The sequence below is a fragment of the Thunnus maccoyii genome, chromosome 22 (genome assembly GCF_910596095.1).
Source record: "Thunnus maccoyii chromosome 22, fThuMac1.1, whole genome shotgun sequence".
Lineage (NCBI taxonomy): Eukaryota > Metazoa > Chordata > Actinopteri > Scombriformes > Scombridae > Thunnus > Thunnus maccoyii.
The window spans coordinates 21,602,693-21,619,056 of NC_056554.1; the positions used below are offsets into that span (position 1 = coordinate 21,602,693).

The window sequence follows — 16,364 nt, forward strand, 5'->3', positions numbered from 1 at the left end:
TCCTTTCATCCCCTCTTTCTTCTACCTCTTCTTCCTCACTTTCTTTCCTCCGTTTCCTCATCTTCCTCTTCTACTTTTTATTTATTTATTTATTATTTTAGAGCCAATTAGTCCAGTCAGCTTTGAACAACCAAGAAAAAACCAATTGTACTTTTTTTTCCTGTTTAACCCTCTCTCTCTCTCTCTCTCTCTCTCTCTCTCTTCTTTCCTCCCTTCTTTCTTTCTTTCTCTCCCTCTCTTTCTGATTGTAATGCGATGTCTTTCTTTGTATTCAGCAGTTTTCTCCTCACTCGTTAATTAAGAGTGTGGAAGGTGGGAGAGGCAGGGGAGAGGTGTGTGTGTGTGTGTGCGTGTAAACCACCGTAGGTGCAAAATGCTTTTATGGCAGGAGGGATGAGTGTGTGTTTGTCAGTGTGTGTGTGTGAGTGTGTGTGTATATGTGAGCAAAGCAGCAAAGGGGTCCTACTGGGCCAATCAACATTAATGAAATCAGGTGGGTCTGTGTGTGTGTGTGTGTGTGTGTGTGTGTGTGTGTTTGTCGGAGTGCTTGGCTTGCAGAAGAGAGGGGATCTAAAAGGGGTCTAAAGAGGAGAGAGAGCTAATTAGAGTTCCCTGTCTCACCAGAGTGTGGATCAAACACACAAACACACACACACACACACACACTCTGGAACGCACAGCGACAGGTACAGAGCGCACACACACACACACACACACACACAGAGAAAGTGTGTGTGTGTGTGCCTGTAGATATTCATTTATACACACGCAGAGTTTCAAGTGAAGGTTTTCAATGTCAGGGAGGACTGAGCACAGCTGGTGGAAAGAGGACGACACATGCATACTAACACACACATCAGTACTGTACTTGTGAGGACCTTCATCGCCGTAATGCATTCTCCAGCTCACAACTCCCAACTAAACTTAATTCTGTCTCAACCCTCAAGCAGCCCCTTTGAAGAAGTGAAGACCGGACGCCTTGTCATCATTTTCTGATCTAATGTCACTCTCGATATGGAAGATTGAAGACCACAAACACACACACACACACACACTGAACACACATAAGCACAATATAGTTTTTTAAAAAAGAGGCCTCATTTTACAAACACGTCTCCACTTTCTGAAAGTCCTCATTCTCTAAAAATCATCCAACTACCCCGACAGTGTCCTCGCTTTCTGAAAAATGTCCTTACTCTCTGAAAATGTTCCCAAATTTATGTTCCCTCGCTTCCTGAAATTAAATAAAAATTCTCCACTTTGCAAAAATGTAACGTTTGTAGTGATGTAATGTTTCCAGAAACGTCCTCATTTTCAATAAATGTCCTTGATACTCAAAGTTTCTGCAATTTCACTAAAATTGATTTGCATAATCTAACTTTCCCAAACTGCCTCCAATTTCCAAAAAGTATCCTCACTTCCTTAAATGTCATTACTTTCCAAAGATGCCGTGGTTTTTTCCAAAACTATTAATTTCTTCTCAAAAGGTCCCCGTCTTTCCAACAATGTCCTCGTCTGTTAAACAGGCCTTTACTTTCCAAAAATGTCTTGATTTTCTAAAACTGTCCTCACTTTCCACAATAACTTATATTTTCCACACAAAAAAAAAGTCCTCATTCTCTCAAAAATGCCTCCACTTTCCAAAAAGTACTAATTTTCTAAACATGTCCCGTCCAAACATGTTCTAACTATCATAAACATGTTCTTACTCTCTGATAATGTTCTCTATATCCTGGTGTTCCCAAAATTATGTTCCCTCGCTTCGTAAAATTAAAACAAAAAAATTCTCCACTTTCCAGAAATGTAACGTTTGCAGTGATGTAATGTTTCCAGAAATGTCCTCATTTCCAATAAATGTCCTTGATACTCAAAGTTTCTGTAATTTCGCTAAAAATGACTTGTGTAATCTAACTTTCCCAAACTGCCTCCAATTTCCAAAACTATCCTGACGTCCTTAAATGTCTTTACTTTCATCACTTTCTAAAGACACCGTGGTTTTTTTTTCCCAAAACTGTTCATTTCTTTTCAAAATGTCCTCGTCTGTTAAACAGGTCTTTATCTTCCAACAGATGTCCTCACTGTCCAGAGATGTCCTGATTTTCTAAAACTGTCCTCACTTTTCAAAAAGTGTTTCCATAATAACTTCTATTTTCCACACAAAAAAAGTCCTCATTCTCTCAAAAATGCCTCCACTTTCCAAAAAGTACTAATTTTCTAAACATGTCCCGTCCAAACATGTTCTAACTCTCAGAAAAATGTCCCTTTTTACCAAAAAACGTCCTCACTCTCATCATCCTCCAAAAGAGACTTCACTTGTCAAAAAAATGTCCTCACTTTCCAAAAAATGTCTCTATTTCCCTTAAAAAGTTCATATAATATAACTCTCCAAAACTGTCCTTTCCAGTTTCCTCACTCGCAAAACATGTCCTCATTTCAAAGTGTCCTTACTTTCCAAAATAACCTTATTAACCATTTTCCCAAAAAAAAAAAGTCCTCATTCTCCAAAAATGTCCTCACTCCCCCAAGAAACGTCTTATTTTCATCTTCAAGGTCTAAAAACTTCAATTGGTCCCCACAAACACACACTTATAGTCATGTTAACACACACATATCCACACTTACACATGTACATAGAAGCTCAATGGCATATTTACACACACACACACACACACACACACACACACACACACACACACATATACACACATACACACGTGTGTCTGATAAGGTGCACATCAAAGGGAGGCCACAGTGTCTATGTGTCTGCTTAATGTCTCCACTAATCTAGCCTGGGCCCCAACACACACACACACACACACACACATGTGCCCACCACGTGTGTGTGTGTGTCTAACATACATAACCGTACATGTGTGTGCGTAACATCTTGTAAGTCTGCCTTTGAACACGCTTGCATACAATGTCATATTTATTATTATGAGGAATGTGTGTGTGTGTGTGTGTGTGTGTTTTTGTGTGTAGCAGCATGACTCTGCATGCATGAGTGTGTATCTGACTGCGTGAGTTTTATGTGATTTTTTTTTTTTTTTTTATTGTTTGAATGTGTGTGTGTATGTGTAGATAGTGTGTGTGTGTGTGTGTGTGTGTGTGTGTGTGTGCGGGTACCTTGTACAGCGCCGTTGTCTTGCTGGTTTCCATTAAGTTCAGGTTTATCCTCGGCTACAGCAGCGTCTGGTATGAAACACAAAAGACAAGACAGAGTCTCAGTGGGTCGGCCAATAAAAAAAAAAAAAACAAAAAAAAAACACACAAACAACACCTTGTAACCGTGTGCAGGTCAAAAACAAACCGTATTTTACAAAGAAAAAGCACGCCATAAACACCACAGTTTGTCCAGAGAATTGCGTTTTTTTTGTTTTTTTGGATGCCATTTCAGTTTATTCTCTTGATGTTAATTGTCAAAGCTCTTTAACTGCTCTGAGAGTAATTGTTTTGATATTAGAAGAAAAAAAAAAAGCATTTAAGCTGCTTCCTCACAACCAATTTAAGTCATTTCTGTGCCAGAGAATCGTCCCTGCAGACCAGAACAGTGACTGATTCATACTGACTAGTTTTGAAGTATTATCCACCGTCCAGCTATGCAATCAGTACCTTCCAGAAAGTCGTATTTTTCTCCCAAAATATAGCAAAATACACAGTCAATTCTGTCAAAGCTCACAAATAAATGTATTGGTTTGCACATCGTTATAGCGCCAACGACTGCTGCTCCTCCAGGACTGATTTATTTTCCTATGATTTATGAATCTGGTGGGTTTTAGGGGTCTGGAAAGGGTTGAAACAACCAAGAAGAGAGAGCGAAATGACAGGAAGGCAGACGAAAAACAAACCTCCCCCGAAATAAACCAACAAACATCTCGTCGTACCGTTCTTGTTGTTGTTGGCGGCGTGCAGCGGCTCAGGAGAGGGGGAGGACGAGGACGAGTGTTTCAGAGCGTCCTCCACTCTCTCCCTCCTCTTGGATTCGAACTCCAGCGCCTCCTGCAGCTTCCTCTTGGCCTTCTTCTCCTTCTTCAGACGCTTCTGGATGGAGGCTGGAGGAGGAAGAAGAAGAGGAGGAAGTAGGGTTATATGAAGGGGGAAAATGTCTTCCTGTGGTTGTCGTTTTATTTTTTTTCTTTCTGTCAAACCTCTGCTCTGTAGTTCGGAGGTGAGCTGTCGTTCCAGACTCTCCCTCATCTCTCTTTCTCTGTAGAGCTCCATCTTCAGTTCCCTCTTCTCCGCCTGGATCTGTTTGTCCTGGACCCGGGCGTTCTCCACCGCCACCTTCAACAGGCCCTGAGGAGAGCAAACAAACAAATCTGTCACATATTTACCGGGATTATCTGGATGTATTTTGGTCGGATTGATTACTTGTGTCGCTCAAGTGGGTTTAAACAGACTAATTCATATAATGAAAGTATAAATAGCATAAAGGCTACAATCAACTTCAGTGGTTCTTGTAATAATTTGACATTTTTCATTAATTATCATGTTCTCACTTTCTGTAATTCATACATTTCCATTAGTTTGTCTGAGTTTTCATGTGATGCCTTTAACAATTTAAAGATTTATTGATTGTTTGATGCTATTTTTTTGTCCTACAAGACTCATTAGTTGTTGTCTTACACAGATATTGATGTTAGAGCTGCAACCAACAATTTATAACTTTATAATTAACTCTTTATTTTCCTTATTAATCAATCATTTGGTATATAAAATGCCAGAAAGCAAAGGTGATGTCATCAAATTGTCTTATTTGTTTGACCAAAATCCAAATATATTCAATTTACTATCAAATAAGACTAAGAACAGCAGCAAATCTTCATAAAATCTTGGCTGGAACATGGAAATATTTGGTATTTTGCTTTAAAAATTACAAATATTGATTATTAAAATAGTTGCAGATTATTTTTTTGTCCATTAATTAATCAAATAATCATTGCAGCTCTAATCATCTTACATAAAACATGTTAAAACAAGAGAACTCTGCTCATATCACCATCACACAGATGGTCACACTTATCAGTTACCTATTGTAATGTATTAGTGATGTATTGTACCCTTTAATAAGCCTTAATGATAATATTATGACCTGTAATAAACCTTTCTAAACCCCATATTCTGTCTTTTCAGCCAACAAACATCACAACAACTTGTGTAAACAGGAACAACAACAGCAGGATACTGTACCTGTATGTTGGTGAGCAGGGTCTCCACTGACGACAGGCCGTCAGCGAATAGGAACGGAGCGGGGAAGCCGGGGGGCAGGGCTTGTCCCAGCGAAGACTCTTCTGTGAAGAACAAGAAAAATACAACATTCAATAATCAAGTTCAAATTTATTCTGGATTTTGAGTTAATTTGTTTTCGTTTAAGTTGTTTTCTGATTTTAAAATAAAAAGTTGTGTTTTGTAATTTGCTTGTATGAAAAATGCTTTACAAATAAAAAAATACTATTCAAACAAACATGAAACAACTTCAGAGTCCATGAGCTCAAAAATCTGCCTTCGAAGTTTTCTTCAGCAGATCAGAAAATGAGAAAAGATGAGAAGAAATTTAGCTGATCAAAAGCATCAAATGTTTGCTAATTGTTAGCATGAAGCAAAGCTAAGATAATTAGCCTCAATCAGAGGTTTTGGTGTCTTTGTTCTCACTTAAAGGAATAGTTCAACATATTGGGAATCATGTTGTTGAGAGTTAGATGAGAAGATTGATACCATTCTTATGTCAGTCTGTTTAATGTGAAGCTAATGCTAGCAGTCAGTTAGCTTAGCATAGAGACAGGTTAAAAAAAAAAAAATGTATATATATATATATATTCTGTCTGATTAACACATTAAATCCTGTTTAATCAGTACAAAATACAAAATTGTGGCTTTATGGGGGATTATATGCTGGACTATTTCTGTGGCCGGGAGCAGTGACCTCCCCCTGCTTCCTTATGCTAAGCTAAGCTAAGCTAACGGTCTCCTGACTGTAGCTTCATATTTAACGTGCAGATATGAGAGCGATATCAATCTACTCATCTAACTCTGGGCAAGAAAGTGAATAAGTATTTCTCAAAATACAGATTTCTTTTTATTTTATACTAACTTCCTGGAAATTTTCTGAGTAATTTGCAGGTATAAAACAATTAATTTTGAGGGACATTTTACAGAAAAGGTGCAATTTGGTACAAATTATAAGAAAACTGAAAAAAGTGTAAAGTTGGTTTAGTTGGTAAGTGAGTAACGCTGTATTTTACAGAGTTGTGTACTTTGGGAAATGCACTAATTATAGAGTTTTTAAGGAAGACCCAGTTTCTCAAGTGTGAATATTTTCTGGTTTCTTTAGTTCTTCTATGACGGTAAACAAAATACCTTCTGAGTTTTTGACAGTAGGTAGGGTCGTCATCTTGGGCTTTGGGAAACAATGATTGACATTTTTCACCATTTTATGACATTTTATACCAAACAAACAATCAATTAATTGAGTAAATAATCAACAGATTAATAGATGATGAAAATGATCGTTACTTGCAGCCCTAGAGTCAGTTAAAGATTTAATTTATGAGTGTAATTTATTAAATCTTCTTAGAAAATTAATGATTATGAACCCAAATATAATGAGTGGGCATTTACCAACTAAACCAACTTAACACTGTCTGTTTTTATTATAATTTGCACCACTGTTACTGTAAAAATCTCCTAAAAATTTACCATAAAATACCTGCAAATTACACAAAAAACTTCAAGGAAACGTGTATAAAATAAAGCATTAAAATCTCATTCTCATCCACATGTTCAATATACATACATGATTATAATAATTGTTCATGACTTTATCTTTTTAATTTTTATTAAGAGATACATGTTTGGGAGATGGCGGGTTTCCGTCAGAGATACGATGTCACGAGCTTTGAGTGAAGTTTATGAAATGTTGATGTTTACTAAGGTGTAAAAGGCAACGAAGCGGCATCAGAGAAATCAATTACACCAAACATACACACACACACGCACATACAGAGGTTGTTAGTATTCAGACAATCATGTGAGGTACTAATTGGCAAGGATTAAAGACATCCTTGGTGTGTGTGTGTGTGTGTGTGTATATGTGTGTGTGTGTGTGTGTTCATTGTAAGTGCGTCACAGTGTCTGCTCAGCCCTTAATGCCTAACACACTGACAACTGGGTTAACTCTGCTGTGAAATTAACGCTGATTAAGATGCACTCTAACACACACACACACACACACACACACACACACACACCATCTCTATCCCCCCTATCTGCCACTTCATCCATACATCCCCTCCGCTCCACCTTTCCCCTTCTTTCTTCATCACTTTCTCCTCCACTTCTACTCTTGTCTCTCCCTCATCTTCATCTTTCGAACCTTTTCTCCTTTCTCTGTCACTCACTTCTTCTTTCCGTGTCCATCTCGGCTCCTTCCTCTCAGGTCTTCCTTTCTTTACCTTGCTTTACGTCTTTCTATCTGTCTGCCTCTCTTTCTCTTTTCATCTTTCTCTCAGTCTTTCTGTCTGTTCATCTCTCATTCTTTGTCTTTGTCTTTTCGTCTGTCTTTCATTCTTTTGTTCTTCATGTCTTTCTTTGTCGTTCTGTCCATCTCGGATCCTTCCTCTCAGGTCCTATTTTTTATTTGTCTTTCTTTCACTCTTTCATCCTTTCTGTTCGTCTTTCATTCTTTGTCTTTTCATCTGTCTGTCTTTCTTTCGGTCTTCCTCCCTTTCTTATTTGTTCTGTCTTTGTGTTTCTTTCTTTCTTTCTGTTATTTTCATCTGTTTTTATTTCCGTCTTGGTCTTTTTTCCATCTTGAATTCTGTCTTTCTTTGTCTCTTATGCCTTCCTTCCTTCCTTTACTTAATTTCCCCTAATTATTTCCTCAAGTTTTCTTTCCTTCTTAAGTCAAGTTCATTTTTTTTCAACCCAAAAGTACAAATTTGCGTCAAACAGCTTTTGTCACTGCTTCATCCTTCTGTCTATTCTTTTATTCTCTGTTTTCCTTATTGTCTTTTCCCCCCTTCGTTCTCCCCTCGTTTCTACTCCGTCACACCAACCTCTCTCTTTCTCTGTATGTGTTGAAAGCTTTTTGAACATTTCATCTAATTTTGCTGATGAAATGTCATGTTTGGCCGAAAAAGATTAAACGATTCCTAATAGAATGAAGAGAGAGAGAGAGAGAGAGAGAGAGAGAGAGAGAGAGCGGTGGATGAGGGGGATGAAGGACAAACTGTAAAAGACGACATGATGGAGAGGAGAAAATATGAGGAAAAAAAAAAAATAAAGTGGAGAGGGGAAAGAAGAATACAGAGAGAAGGAAGGGAGGGTTTAAAAGGATTAAAAAAAAAAAAAGGGAAGAGACGGGCGTTTGTATAAAAAGAGGAGAGGATTACAGAAATGCCGGAGGGGAGGAGTAGAGTGAAAACAGGAAGGGTGAACACTGCTGTTCATGTTGGATCAATGTTGGATCAATGTTTCACCTTAATAACCAGAACGGAGCGTTTTACTGTACTTTGATACGTCGTTTTAGAGGCTTTTTGGAGTGTTTTTGACTCGATTAACGCTCATTAATCCATTTTATGATTCAGTTATAGTATTAAAAACATCAGAATATCTGAATAGAGTTTGGCATCAATCATCAAAAACTAAACTTAAGGTCTTTTTAACTTTGAAAGCTTCCGCTGAACTCAAATTTGACTTCAACCTCGGTTTAATTTTTGCACTATTAGACATGCACCACAGCCTGGAGACAGTCTGCTATTTAAAAAACACAGAAAAAAAAGCCCAAATGGCCAAGGATATGACACACAGTAAGGTCATTTTCTATCACAAACACAAGTTTAGTTTATTATGTAATTCTGCTTCAGTAATTGCTGCAATATAACTTCCAGATGGAGGGAGAACATTTGGTTATCTGCTATTTTCCCCTGAGAAGGGCAGTAAACACTCTGTGTCTGAGTGGCTTTTAAAAGTTTCCTAGTTATCAACATGTTTTTAATTTGTACTACAATATTTCATGAGAAGTCTACGATCGTGGACTGAACTGTAGTTTTCTCTTTGAAGGGTTTGTTTTTTTTGCCTTTATTGGATTGTGGGCAACGAAGAGGCAGACAGGAAACAAGAGGAGAGAGAGAGAGAGAAAGATGACACGCAACAAAGATCCCTGACTGGAACTGAACCAGGGACATTGCGGTTATGTTACGTTACGAGGCAGCTGGATTCGCGAGATCACGTGAGAATCCTTCTTGTCAGGTTTCAAGTTATGCACTTGTGTCCAAATCATAGTGGTTCAAACCAATCAGGATCCTGTGAGGAACCACCGGCAGCTACAGGCGGGGTTTAGGTGTGACGACAAGGTTTGATAACGACAATGGCGGCTCCTAAAGAGGTTAGCGTAGATGCTGCTATCAGTTATATAACTACTACTATATAAGTTCCTCAGACGGCGGCTTGTTGTTGTGTTTCCTCTTCGGCGTTCTCCTACTACGCCATAATGTTTGTTGATCTGATTGGTTGAAGTTAGCCGTGATGGACAGATGATTCATCCAATCACCTGCCAAGTATTAACAGTACCAAGGACGACTTCTCCTGGGCGGGCGGCTGTGGCTCAGGAGGTAGATCGGGTCGTCCGCTAATCGGAAGATCTGCGGTTTTGATTCCCGGCTCCTCCAGTCCACATGCTGATGTGTCCTTGGGCAAGATACTTAACCCCGAATTGCTCCATCAGTGTGTGAATGGTTGGTTTCCTCTGATGGGCAGGTTGGGACCTTGCATGGTAGCCTCTGTACCCATTCAGCGTATGAATGGGTGAATGTGATTCGTAGTGTAAAAGCGCTTTGAGTGGTCGGAGGACTAGAAAGGCGCTGTACAAGTACAGTCCATTTACCATTCTTGGATTAACCATCGGACTCTGTTTTCTTTGATGTTTTGATTACACAATTGTGAAAGCTCTTCAGTTTCTTGGAAGTCCTGGTACAGAAACAATTTGTACAAATACTCAACGGCACATAATTCAGTCGTCACTGTCATCTTTTGACCAAACTACGTGTCAAAGGTCTTCAAGAAACCCCCACCAGACCCAAAACAGCTTTCTTTTCCAGATTCCCAGTGTGCCTCAGCTCTGGGTCCAAATACTTGCCCTTTGTCTATTACTTATCCTGTATTTATGTCTCTGTGTATCTAATGAGCGCTGCTACAAAATGTTTGTAAGACTGCCATGAAAGAAAGTCTCTTATTTTCTTCCAGCTATGAAAGTCCTTAATGCTTCACGTTCATAGATATTTACTGGGATTGCAGGTAAAAGGTGGTCACGAGCAGCAGATGTTGACCTACACAACAGGGTGCACTCCCACTTCTGACATCAATAGGGAGTTAAAAGACAAAACATCGCAGCGGAGCGCTTCCTTGTTGTTGGGAAACATAAGGTGCATAAATATATGTGCAAGTTTTTAGACTCAAAAGCAACACACGCTGTGTTTTACGAGCCAGACTGCATGCAAAAAAATATAAAAGCAACTGTAGATTTAAACATTTTCTCGACCTGTTTGCAGTTTTATTCCTTCATAGATCCCATTGACACACCTTTGTCTAACTTAACTATAACAGTGGAAGTGATTTTATCCAGATAAACTACAAAAGAACAAACTAGTGATTATTTTCTTGATTAATCAATTAGTTATTTGGTCTATTAAATCTGAAAAAATGGTGAAAAATGTTACTATCATAGAAAACTAAAGAAACTAGAAAATATTCACATTTGAAAAGATCGAGAATCAGAGAATTTGGATGTTTTTATCTTAAAAAATGACTCAAAATAGTTGGCAACTAATACATTAATTGACTAATCGTCCAAAGACAAATGAAACCAAGCACAGTGCGGAAATAAACTGCAAAAGTTTACCTAATATAATATTAAAATCTGATATCTAATCTAAAGCCCCTTTTCACACATGCAGTCTGTCCCTGAAATGTTCAGGAACATTTCCTGCATGAGGTCATGTGTGAATGGGATCAGGGATCGATATTCAGGGAAATCTGTTTGGCCAGTTTCCCACCTGAAGACCCGGATAGCATTTCAGGGAAAATACCAGTACGACTGTGTTGTGAATGAAAGCAGTAACATTGCAGGGACAAACACGTAAAGGGTTACGTCCGTCTCATGAAGAGCGAGCGAACCGATCACAAGACTTGACGTGTGGGTGACGTACTGTGAGATGGGTGATGCTTGGTTTCCAACATGGCGGCTGCGTCACAAACTTTCTCATATTACAGATAAACACTAAAATATGTTTCTGGAAACATTTGAGACAAGAAACAGAATCTTGATTCGTATTTGATCAGCTCTGCCTAGTTTGAAAGTTTGATCTGAGCTTCATGAGTTTCTCCTTCTTCTTCTTCTATTGAGTTTTATGGCGGTTGGTGTCCATAAGTGTTGCATTACCGCCATCTGCTGGACTGTCCCTTGCACCATCTGTTGCAGCATTGTCATGTTATGTGTGAAAAGGCGCAAGACGGAAATGTTCCTGAACGTAACTGCAAATCACCAGCAGCAGGAAAGAGGCTTAATAAGTAGCAGCAAGACTATTTAGCTGCAGTATGACTGTGTTTTCTAACTCAACACGCAGCTGAAACATATTGCAAATCACAAATGAAAATGTTATCGACTCTCATTTAAAGAAGACAACACCTGGTGCGCAGCTGTTAATACAAATATGTCCTTTTTTTCCAGGGTCACGTTGTGGTGACGGGTTAGAGTAAGGCCACCGCATCCCACCTTAAAACAAAAACATCATCTCGTTTTTTTTAAGATTCAAGTGGAAGTCAGTGACATTTGACACTTTGACTCCTTTTGATAAAGGAAACATTCCCTCTGCCGCTCCTGCTGATGTCCGCGGCGGAGCCTCGGGAGTATGAAAGCAGCGGAAACGAAGGGGAGAAGGTGAAGAATTAGATAAAAACAGAATGTGTTAGTTATAAGAATGGAAAACACAGCTAGAGGGAAGATAGAGAGACGGAGGGAGGAGAGGCCCCGCATGCTTTTAGTGTGTGACCTCTTGACCCCTTTTAGCCATGCTTCCTTCACTTAGCCCCCCCCCCCCCCCCCTCCTCTACCTCCCTCCATCATCCTTCTCTCTCTCTCTCCTTCTATCTCTCTCTCTCTCATTCGTCTGATTGATGGCTCGGAGACAGGTGATCAATAGGAGCTGCAGAACATCCTGACGCTTCTGTTTCTCTGTTTGTGTGCATGTGTGTCAGTGCATTTGTCTCTGCATGTGTGCACGTTCAGCCGCTGCTTCTTTGTGTGTGTGTGTGTGTGTGTGTGTGTGTGTGTGCGTGTAGATACAGTAGATGAGGAAAGCCCATCCAGGAGAGGACAATTTGTCAGTTGTCAAAAGAAAATGGGTGAGGGTTTAGATTAAGGTGCGTAATGGAATATCTCCACTTATACAAATGTGTGTGTGTGTGTGTGTGTGTGTGTCCTCTTTTGTCAGCAGTAAACAGGCAAAAGCATCCATGTGCCTGTGCATTTATGAGAACGCCTTTCTCTCTGTGTGTGTGTGTGTGTGTGTGTGTGTGTGTGTGTGTGTGTGTGGTCCAACCTTTGTCCTTTGTTATTTTCTTGATGGGTGCAGCAGGGTTGGTCAGTGCAACATCTGCATCAGCTGACACCAGTCCTGAAGAAAGAAAGAAAAACACAGTCAGTCAGTCAGTGTGTGTGTGTGTGTCTGCATGAACACACAGTATGTCTGCGTTACGATTACTCGTTTAGAACAATTTTGTAAAGAAAAGATGCTACAGCTTCTTATGTACTGACTGTAAGTAACCGGGTTAGTCGGTTTTCCACAAATACCTGATGTCTTAACTGTCATGTGAACAAGAAACCTGGTTTCTGTAGCCTGGGTAGAGGATTAGAGAGGCCTGGTGTCCCCAGGTAGATTTCAGAATCATCTTTATTATTTATCTCTCCTGGAGAAAGCAGATTTCTCTGCCATGTATACATGTAACCGGGTTTGTAGCGGAGCAGCTGGATGAGAGGAGAGAACGTTTCACACACAGAGAGATTCATCCTAATATTTAAAATAAGTTTGACTAAAACTGAAACTAGCACAAAGTAGCCTGTTGAAGTCAAAATAAATCAGTCTCCACTTCCATATTTGACTATTTATTAAATTCTGACACTTTCACGCTGTCAGAGAAAGCTTCACTCTGTCTGTTTGCCTTATTGCAGGAAGCAGCGTCTTCTATCATTGATAGAGTTAAAATCAGTAAACTACACATCCAGAATAAGTTTGGGGGTAGAGGAGAAATCTGGTTACTGATCTGCTGCATGTATACGCAGCTCAACAGTTACCAGGTTACTGTCGTGCATGTAAACGAGTTCCCTGATTACCGACGTAGCCTGGTTTTCTCTGAGTAACCTGCTTCCTTAAGTGCACTTTAAACACACTGAATGACAGTAAAGTCAACATCTTTGGCTTGTGGAACATTTCAGGACCTCATCTTGACCTTTGAGAAACAGCAGTGCACATTTTTCACAAATGACCAAATCAATAATAATCAAAAATAATAGTTAATTACAGCCTATATTTGCATAAATGTATCTGTGTGTGTAGTATCATCTGTATCTTTATGCACAGGTAGGTGTATGTATTTAAGTGTGCACATTCACATGTGTTGTTATATTGATGTATATATTACGGCTGCAACTAGTGATTATTCTCATTATCGATTAATCTGCCAATTATTTTCTCAAGTAGTCAATTAATCGTTTAGGCAATGAAATGTTGAAAAAAATATTGTTTCTCAGAAGCCATGGTGATGTCTTCCTTTGTCTGACTAACAGTCTAAAATGTTACCATATTCAATTAATTATAATATCTTAACTTAATCAATTGAATTCAATTAAATAATTTCATTAATTAAGTCATATAACAAGGAAAAACAGTAAATCTTCACATTTGAGAAGCTGGAACCATCAATTGTTTGACAGTTTTGCTTGAAAAATGACTGAAATGATTAAATGATTATCAAAATAGTTAATTATCTGACGACTGACAAATCAATTAATACATAGATGTGTTTATGTGTGTGTGTGTGTGTGTGTGTGTACATGCACAGTAGTATTGATATGTGTGTCTAATTTATCTGTCCAGCTGTGTGTATGTGTGCATGTAAGAGTGTATCTACAGTATATTTCTATCTATTCCATCTATCTATTCCATTTTATTGTCATATTGATCTGGGTATGCAGTTTGTGTGTTTGTTGTGCGTGTGTGTGTGTGTGTGTGTGTGTGTGTGTGTGTGTGTGTGTACCCAGTCTTTCGGGCGAGCTGGAGGCCGAGCTGCTGGGCTGTGACTGCAGAGGAGTGTTGGTCTCATCGATAGACGGAGAGAGAGAGGGACTGTCACACACTCTTTCCTAGAGAGAGAGAGAGAGAAAGAGAGAGAGACAATTTGAGGTCTTACTATGGTTACTATGGGTTACCAATCACTGCCATTGATTAAAGAGAAGACACTGCCATGTTGGAAGTATAACATCAAAACAAATACATAACCCTGTGAATAGATCATGTAATAGAAGCAATATGATTTTTTTTTTTTGGTTCATTTTGATCACCGTTATCCTGAACTTGTGTAATTTTCCTTTAAATCATCCAGTTGAGACTGGTGAGTAAGTTCTGGTCCAAATAGTCTAAAATATGTTTTCCTTGTCTTATCACTTTATTGAAAATGTTATGAGGTTAGGAAATGATGTGAAGTTAAGAAAAAAAACAACCACAATCCTAAAAGTGAGATTACACTCGACCGTGTAAAAAATCTTAATGTTTTCTAAAGACGGACTGATACATGACTGCAAAATAACATACAGAACATGTCAACAATGTGATGAAAAGTCTCTATCATACTAGAGATTAAAAATCTATAAAGTATTCTGTATAATAGTCTACTGTAGAAGAAATGTCTATAATTCCTGGGTCTTCTCAGTCATTGTAGAAAGCATTTTTGTGTGAATTTAAGAAAACCTAATAGTGTATCGTAATTGAAATATTGTTAAAGTAAGGGGTTTGGCAATATTTTTTTTTTCTGTGATCAACATTGATCTTCCTAGTGTTTCCTAGACTAAAGAAGAGGGTTTAGTCAGCCACATCTGGGGCAGTTATCTTAAATATCTATGCTTAAAATATCTATATAGAATATCAACATATCTAGAACAATAAAGCCAACGGCGATAAAAGTTGAACATACTTCTTCATTCATTCAAGAGGCTTCTATAACTGACTTTTTATCTCATTAAGTCTTTATTTTTTGTTAGCAGTCCTCTAATATGATGTCACAGCCCAGGTGATTATTGGTAAACACAGAAAAACCCCAAATTGTTCCTTGAAAACCTTTTTATATAGAAAAGTATAGTGAAAGTTCTTCTGAAGGAGTTCCTCAGGGAACCTACTGGGATCCTCTATAGTTCCCATTTAAAAAAAACACCTAAAGTTTGTTTTACTGTGTTTTTCCTACCTTGATGACAGGCGCGCGGTGTACATGAGTGTGTATCTGCTGAGCTGCGGCGGCCATGTTGGCGATGGTGTTGAGGTGGTTCATCTGTGACATCGCCATGGCTACGGACGCAGGCGGCAACCCCATGGGCAGCAGAGGATGGGGCATCATCATGAAGGGCAGGTCCAACCCTGAGAGACAGAGAGGAAGAGGAGGAGGAGGAGGAGAGGGTGAGCTGATATTTTTAAAATGCCATCATAATTTCAGCTTTGTGTTTAAATATCTGTCAGCGAACCGTTATATATATATTATCTACTGTGATTATCGGAGGACACCGTGAACACAGAGCAGCTCCTGCCTTCATCAGCGGTTTTATTTTGTTTAGCCACATGTGGTTTGTAAGAGCCCAGTAAAACTTTTATTATGTTCTGTGTGTGTTTACAAATTTATCTGCCTTTCAAGAATGAATTTTACTGTTAACACCCAGCAGATAACACTTACAATAAAGTTCATACGGGGGAAAAAAAAAATCATGAATTTTTAAAATATGACTGGGCGCACAGACACTGAGCTCCATTTAGTGATTGAACTGTATTAAACTTTGAACAATCTGCTTTTGTTTACAGTGTTTAAACTGTTTTTGATGATATTTCTTATGCAGAGTCCAACAAAGCTGCAACATTCAGTAAAATTTAACTATATTTTGGCACTAATAGTATGGTTACAGGAAATTTTCAGGATTATTATATCGTAATATTTTTACTTATACACTAATTGTAGCGAGAAAATTTGATAAGTGCACATCCCTATTTATGTTAACATGTTGCATATTCCTAAATTAATGCAGTTAATCTAACTATAATAAGGCAAATCTG

At 38.6% G+C, this 16,364-nt stretch overlaps 1 protein-coding gene and 1 long non-coding RNA gene across 6 annotated transcripts in view; one reads left to right on the forward strand and one right to left on the reverse strand.

The window, feature by feature from the left end:
- LOC121888990 overlaps positions 1-5,304 on the forward strand; it is a 37,103-nt gene extending 31,799 nt beyond the window's left edge. Inside the window, exon 2 of the long non-coding RNA XR_006093405.1 lies at positions 5,134-5,304. This is a non-coding gene — a long non-coding RNA (uncharacterized LOC121888990). The remainder of the gene's footprint in view (positions 1-5,133) is intronic.
- Positions 1-16,364, reverse strand: part of dachb (dachshund b) — a 133,596-nt gene that overhangs the window by 7,404 nt on the left and 109,828 nt on the right. For all 5 annotated transcript variants that reach the window (XM_042400662.1, XM_042400661.1, XM_042400659.1 and 2 more), the window contains exons 7-13: positions 15,511-15,680; positions 14,311-14,416; positions 12,597-12,671; positions 5,191-5,291; positions 4,149-4,296; positions 3,885-4,052; positions 3,127-3,192 (exon numbers count right to left, since the gene is read on the reverse strand). In XM_042400662.1, coding sequence (XP_042256596.1) covers positions 3,127-3,192; positions 3,885-4,052; positions 4,149-4,296; positions 5,191-5,291; positions 12,597-12,671; positions 14,311-14,416; positions 15,511-15,680 — 834 coding nt within the window. The remainder of the gene's footprint in view (positions 1-3,126; positions 3,193-3,884; positions 4,053-4,148; positions 4,297-5,190; positions 5,292-12,596; positions 12,672-14,310; positions 14,417-15,510; positions 15,681-16,364) is intronic.